Here is a 7,427-nt window from a genome sequence, read left to right on the forward strand (position 1 = left end):
TATTGATGTGGCATTTTTTCACCTCTATGACCAGTGGGTCCCGTGTGTCAGAAGAGAGTAAAAATTAAATTAAACTAAAAGTGAGGCCAGTTCGCTTGGTCTCGAGCCCACTATCAAGACCTAGATACCAATTTGTCTAAGCTGTCTGCATGCGGAGCTTATCTGGGCCGCAGATAGTGCGCCCATTCTGCACCTGTTCCTTTAAAAAATTTGTAAAACGTAATTAATAAAAGTTATGTTTCAAATATTTGTGATACAAATATTATACAGACAAACCATTATTATTAAATAATAACATTTAAATGTATATCCGTGTATGATATGAAAATTATTTAGTTAATATGGACATTATATAAGAATTAATATGTTTAACAGATACTTAATATTATACAGTCACGTCTTATATTTAAATTATAGAAATGAATATTCATATCAACAGTTTAAATTATAAATTATGAATATTTTTAGTTACAAAAACATGCGTATAATTATTGAAATGCTGTCTCAATAAAATAATTTTTTGAATAGTACTTTTTTATTATAAGTTATGCAAAAAAATTATAATTCATAAATATTATTTAAATATAGGAAATGAATATTCATATGAACAGTTTAAAGTATAAATTATGAATATTTTAGTTATAAAAACGTGTGTATAACTATTGAAATGCTGTATAACTTAAATAATTTTTTGAATAGTACATTTTTATTATAAGTTATGCAAATAAATTATAATTCATAAGTATTATTAAATATTTTAGTATTTTTAAATAATATGTGACTGTATAAATGTAATTTATTCTGTTTGTATGTACAATATTTATAAACAGAAATATTCATGAGTTAATTTTATTACTTTTTTTGAGGGAACGTTAATTTTATTACTGAGAGTATAATTTGGATACTTTTTACATAAAAATTTAGAAAAAAACTAGCAGGTGCAGAATGGGCCGCAAGATCCGTAGCTAATTTAACCTCCGCCATATTCTCAAAAGAAAAAATTAACCTCCGCCTGCGCCTAGATCAAGGGACTGTTCGGCAACCCGCCGGCTCCTCAAAATACGAGGAGCTGCGGAGTCAAAGGACTACAACTCCATCCTTTTTAACTACAGCTCCGCCAGCTCCCGGAGCGGAGCGGCGGAGTGGAGGGGATCCGAACGGGGCATTGTATGTAATGGTTGTTATCCATAATGACAAAGCAAACGGAACAGGTTGAGTGGTGTAAGCCAGATCTCTTTCATAGGCGAGGTTGTGTGCTCGATACCAACGTCATTGCCATTTAGTTTTTGCTCTCAAGTTACAGGCGGGACCCACTTCTTAGGTGACAAAATCTCCCACGTCAACAGATTTTTTTTTTTAAATCGAGGGTGGTTTTGAAAAATTCAGGCCATACGTCCATTTTCTCTGGTCTAGTGGCTGACAACGGGCCCCACGCACCTGGTCAACACCGATTACGCATACAAAAAAGATAAGCATTGTATTTGCACATCAATGCCAAGTTTTTGCACCACTTCGATGTACACCGCAACTTCTAGCACCAAAGTGATCGTTTACGCCAAGTTGTAGCACCATCGGTGTAATTGACTCTTATGGAAATGTTAAGTACCTGCACATGGCAAAACGAACGTTTTTTATGACAAATAGTAGAATGCACGTGTGTTGCCACGGGCTTCTGAAATACTTCCTTTGTTCCTAAATATAAGTCTTTTTAGACATTTCAAATGAACTACAATATATGGATGTATGTAGACATATTTTAGAGTGTAGATTCACTCATTTTGCTCCGTATGTAGTCACTTGTTGGAATCTCTAAAAAGACTTATATTTGGGAATGGAGGTAGTAGTATTTTGCTGGAGTTATATAAACATAATGCATGTTAAATTTCACATATTAGAGAAAATATAGCACGAACACAATCGGGTTACAATTGAGGTACAGTTTATTTGCAATGTAAATTGATAACAAAAAGGCAATTTGAAGATGTATACATATAGACTGATTATCCAACTAAAAATCTGTTACAAATTAAGATCTACATGACGTGCTTAAGAAATTCTCACACAATATCATAAATGTTGTTTTTAGCTTCGTTCGCATAATATTTGAGCAAGTATAACAAGAACTTCTTGCTCGACTCACACGCATTCTGCACAAGCAATATATGGTAGTTAGCACAAATACCTCACGCCAAGGTCTTAAAATATGTAATGGGCTTACTCATCATACAAACCAGATAAACCAATTCTTTACCGTCCCACCAGAGCATAAAATAATAAAAAAAATAGCCCGACACATCCCTGCCGAGGATGTGGCACTTGGGCTTGGGGCTCAAGACGCTGCTCCTCAAATTGCATCTGCCCTAGTGCCACCTCGGCCGGCCCTGTCCCACTGTGCGGGTACCTTCGCCTCGCCTGCGCCTTCCCCGCGGCGGGAGACACACGGCGCCGGTGGGCGGCGGGCAATTGCAGGTGGCGCTCGCGTCGTTAAGAGTCATCGATTTTGGGGTCGGGAAAGAAATGGGCTGCTTCTCATCCCCGAGCGCCGACCGGTATGCCGGAGCCATGACCGGAGAGGAGAGGAGAGGATTTGGGAGGAAGAAGGGAGGGGTAAAGTGGTCATTTTCATAGATATCAGACTAACTCCTGTTTATATTTATAAAAAATATTATCAAAGAAAAGCAAAATAATCCCTATCATTAAAACAAGAAAAAATACGATCATGTTGTCTCTTTATTTTATCTTCTACTCCCTTCCTTTCACAAACATAAGATGATTTGAATATTTCAATATAAACAACATACGGAGTAAAGTGAGTGAACAAACACACAAAAATGCGCCTATATACAGTCAACTCATGAAAAAATTGGTAAAAGATCTTATATTTTATATTTTTGGTCCGTCCATTCTTTGTTTTCCTTTCATTTCGGGTTTTCAGATATTTTATCACATTTTTTCAATCTTTCATGATTTCTGAAATGGATGTTCCCTTTTCGAAACACATTTTCCTTCTTCCCGTAATTCCTATTTTCTCTTTTTTTATGACTTTCAGTTTCATTACTAATACAGCAACACTTCATCAATCAAACCTCTTTGAGGCAGGTATAGGCAAGGGGCCAAATTGATCTGGTTTAATTGAGTGTCAACTTTGTCTCATTTTATCATGGACCAAAAGTTGACAGAAAAATAATGCTTTGCTTTATTAAGCTGGGCAAAAGATTTTATGGGAGGAAAACACATTCATATATATAGTGCCCTTTACAAAATTAACTAGTACAAGAATTTCGCCATACACACAGCTCAAGGTCAAAATAAAAATAATTCAACAAATATACAACAAAGAACAGTTGATTCTTTTTGTAGCCAATTATTGCCACTGCAAATCATATCTTTGTGCTCAAGCCTCAAAGTTTCTTCCAGTTTGTCAAATAGACAGGGTACTATGAAGAATGAACTTTACTTGTTACTACATTCTTAATAATAAAGAATCAGCGTGCTCTAACAGAGCACAAATATCCATCAATCGTCATCACGGTGTTCCAGAAAAGCGTCTCTGATAGCAGAAAGTTTTGCACAAACATCTTTCATTCCAGGTCTGTCCTTCGGAGATTCCACGGTACATGACAACCCAAGAGCAATCAGGGGGACAATATATCTCTGCGTCCATACTTCTGCACACCCTTGATGCTCCTCATGTCCCATTCGAGGATCTAGAATCTCCGCGACTCTTTCAGGGAACATGGATTCAGAGAAAATGGGAAGGGTAAGTCCATCAACAAACATATCATCAGTTGGTCGTTTTCCGGTAAGCAACTCCAGCAGAAGCACTCCAAAACTATATGCATCAGCTCCTACGGAGATCTCGTAGCCCATCCCGTACTCTACAAAGAAACAATGCTTTAGAATAATTCACATACGTAAAAGACAAAGTATAATTAAGTGGAAATGGAAAAGCAAAACAAACCGGGTGCCATGTATCCAACTGTTCCTCCAACATCATCCAGGCTTTCAGGAATAAACATATCCAGCGACAAAAACTTTGCTGAGCCGAAATCACTGAGCCGCGCGGTCATGTCATCGTCCAAAAGGATATTCTCTGGCTTCAAATCACAATGGATCAAAGGAGGCGTCAGTTGGTTGTGGACATAATCAAGAGCAGAAGCCACATCCGCCGCTATGCAAATCCTCTGGCCAAAGTTTAGCACTCTGCCTGGGATTCCATTGTGTTGCTCAGAGTGTAACCATCTGTCAAGGCTGCCATTAACCATGAACTTGAATATCAGCGCTTTGAACTCATGATTTTGTGAATCAAGTGTCGAGCATACGGTCACAGGACACATTATATTTCTATGGCGGGTGTTTCGTAGCACTTCACACTCAATAAAGTAACTATCACTTCCGGTAGGTTCACTCAAGTTGAATACTTTGATGGCAACCAATCTCCTGTCGAACTTGAACCTACCAACATAAACTGACCCAGTAGAGGTTGAGCTGATAGTATGAAGCGAAGAAAACCAGTTGGTAGCTTTAAGAATGTCTTGATATGACACCCTCTTTAGCTTCTTCTCATCGTTGCGCGGAACTGTATGCACTTCTCTTCTCTTGTGATGGGTAACAAAATGAAACATCTTCTTGGACACAACCGCCAATTGGAAAAATAAGAACACCGCTCTCTTCCAAAGAGCGGGCAGAAACCATAGCAAGAATAGGGAAGCAATAGTAAGTGGTGGTAGTACAATTAGCAGCGAGGTTGCCAGCAAGGACATATGGTGCTTTGTTTTAGTTGCTGAAGATGAGATGCCAGGACAAATTGGTAATGCTAGCCTCGAGGAATTCGAACAGAGTCCCTTGTTTCCATCCAAAACTACTGCGGTAGAATTCTCAAAGATCCCACTTGTAGGAATAGCCCCTTCCAAGTTGTTGTAAGATAGATCGAGTTGCTCCAACTTAGGAAGGTACCCAAATAATTCAGGCACAGCACCAGATAAGTCATTGTGAGAAAGATTAATCTGCAGGGTTGATGCTAACTGCCATCTTGCTGGAATTTGCCCATGAAACTTGTTTACTTCCATATGAAGGGATGTTGGACCATCACCAACACCATGTGTACCAAGTTCCGATGGTAGTTCCCCGGTGAGATTGTTGTGTGAGAAGTCCAGACCCAAGGAAAATGGAGGGTTAGCAAAGAGTTTGACTGGTATTGACCCATTGAGGTTGTTTCGAGACAAGTTGAGTTCAAGAAGTCCCTTGCACTGACCTAAACTACCAGGTATGTTACCTGTCAACTTGTTATCACTAAGATAAAGCTTGCCTAGTTGAGTAATGTCACCAACCGAGAGAGGGATAAGACCTGATAATTTGTTGTTTGATAGACTTAGGATATATAGGTATTGCAGCTTCCCAATGGTAGAAGGTATGTTTCCCGAAAGAAAATTGCTTTCCATCCTAAGTGAAGTCAGATTAACAAGATTGTTAATCTCAACAGGTATGGAGCCTGAAATTTGGTTTGATGCAAGCGATAAATCTTCTAGTGTTGGGGAAAGATTAACAACTGCTATAGGTAAGCTGCCATTCAGAGCATTCCCTTCCAAGGACAATTTTGTCAGCTGGGTGCAACTTGCCAGAGATGTAAGAAATGACCAGTCATGTGCTTCTAGCAAGTTCCTCCCTAAATCTAACTGACGCAAGTTTGTCAATGAACCAAGAGATGGCACAGAGCCATGTAAGGAGTTGTTTGAAAGATCAAGTATTTGAAGATTGAACATGTTGGCTAGTGAAGCAGGGATCAGACCCTCCAGCCTGTTGCTTCCCAGGATTAGGGAATGGAGGTTTAGTAGTGAGTAACCAATGTGAGATGGTATCTGTCCAACAAGGGCATTGGTGCCTATCCTAAAGTACCTGAGTGATGTCATGTTGTAAAGAGACAACGGGACACTCCCTGATAAGCTGTTGAAACTTAGATCAAGCTCAAGCAATTTTGTAATGTGACTCAAAGTGTCTGGAATTAATCCTGATAACCTATTTTGGCCGAGCAATATAGAAGTGAGGGAAGAAATATTTCCTATTGAAGGAGGTATGCTTCCAGAGAGGAAGTTTCCTGTCAGGCAAAGAAATCTGAGAGCTGTAGCTTCATGGAAAGGTGGGATGGCACCAGTGAAAGAATTCATCTGGAGATCAATCATAGTAAGCTCAGACGAGTTATCAAACAAAGTAGAAGGGATCTCTCCAGAGAGGCTATTACGTGACAGTATAAGTGTGCTAAGTGAGGAGCTACTGGCCAATGAGAGAGGGATACCGCCGGTAAGCGTGTTGTTTGCAAGATTGACATAGCTAAGAGAACTGGTAGCGCCTAAGGAAAGAGGGATGTTACCTTGAAGACTGTTGCCGGCAAGATTCAGTGTATGGAGGTTTGGAAGCTTACCCAACTCTTCAGGGATGGTTCCCGACAGATGATTATCGGCAAGGTTCATCCACGATAGATGAGCCAAGTTGCCTAGGCATCCAGATAATTGCCCACTGAGTTGTACAGAGGTGAGGTTAAGAGAGACCACCTGGGGTGGAAACGTTGTGCTGCAGTTGACCCCTGTCCAGCTGCAAAAGTTTAGTGAGCCATTGCTCCACGGGTCTAGTGTGCCATGGGCATAAGAGTTGATGCCGGACTTGAAGCAAAGGAGGGCCTGGCGGTCGATCTCAGTTATGTTTGCTTGTGCTGCTGCTATTGGTGTGGTGATGAAGAGGGGAAGGATTAGCAAAATACAGAGTGGAGATAAGATTGAGAACATGATATCTAGAGTTTATAGGAAGTGGAGGACTACAAGAACTTGGGAGTGCTTGCTGCTTCGGTTGGAGCCTGGACGACCATGTGTGTAAGATTAGCTCTTTTAAATGATCTGTGTACCAGAAGTTATGTTTGAGTAAGTTGACTTGACTTGGTACAGGATTGGCGGTTGTCTCACTCAGACTTTTGCAAGAAACGTGGTGCAAGGGTAAAGAAAAGCAGAAGAATGGAACAAAGACTTTTGCAGGAAAACGTGTGCAGGCTGGCTGAGTTATGGACTGTGACCAGTTAAATTGCAGTAAGAAAAATATATAAAAATTGGAAGAGGAAAAGTGACAATTATTTTGACAGCGACACAAGGATGTTGTAAGACTAGTCCTGGCTCATACCGTGATTGTAACCTGCGGAGCTCAAACAGAGACACGAAGGTGAACCAAGCCATTGACTGATGCTGGAATCGTCGGACTTGGTGGCATCGACCCAGAACACATAAACAGACCTGAACCACTCAAAGTGATTAGACATTTCTTCACAGAGCAAACTGATTCTGAATTACAATTTCGTGATGAACCAACATGCTTCATTACTGAATCTGAATGGGGTAACACAGCTTGAAACAATGGGAAATTTGTAGGTAACTGCACTTCATCCA

General features: G+C 39.9%; 1 protein-coding gene across 1 annotated transcript; it reads right to left on the minus strand.

Moving 5' to 3' along the window:
- Positions 1 to 3,222: 3,222 nt before the first annotated feature.
- LOC119362089 (probable LRR receptor-like serine/threonine-protein kinase At3g47570) lies at positions 3,223 to 7,156 on the minus strand. The gene is made up of 2 exons (XM_037627258.1): positions 3,962 to 7,156; positions 3,223 to 3,878 (listed from the first exon to the last, which is right to left on the minus strand). Exons 1-2 carry the CDS (start codon positions 6,777 to 6,779, stop codon positions 3,517 to 3,519), a joined length of 3,180 nt encoding a protein of 1,059 aa, XP_037483155.1. The 5' UTR covers positions 6,780 to 7,156; the 3' UTR covers positions 3,223 to 3,516.
- Positions 7,157 to 7,427: the final 271 nt, after the last annotated feature.

Source organism: Triticum dicoccoides, chromosome 2B (assembly GCF_002162155.2).
Source record: "Triticum dicoccoides isolate Atlit2015 ecotype Zavitan chromosome 2B, WEW_v2.0, whole genome shotgun sequence".
Lineage (NCBI taxonomy): Eukaryota > Viridiplantae > Streptophyta > Magnoliopsida > Poales > Poaceae > Triticum > Triticum dicoccoides.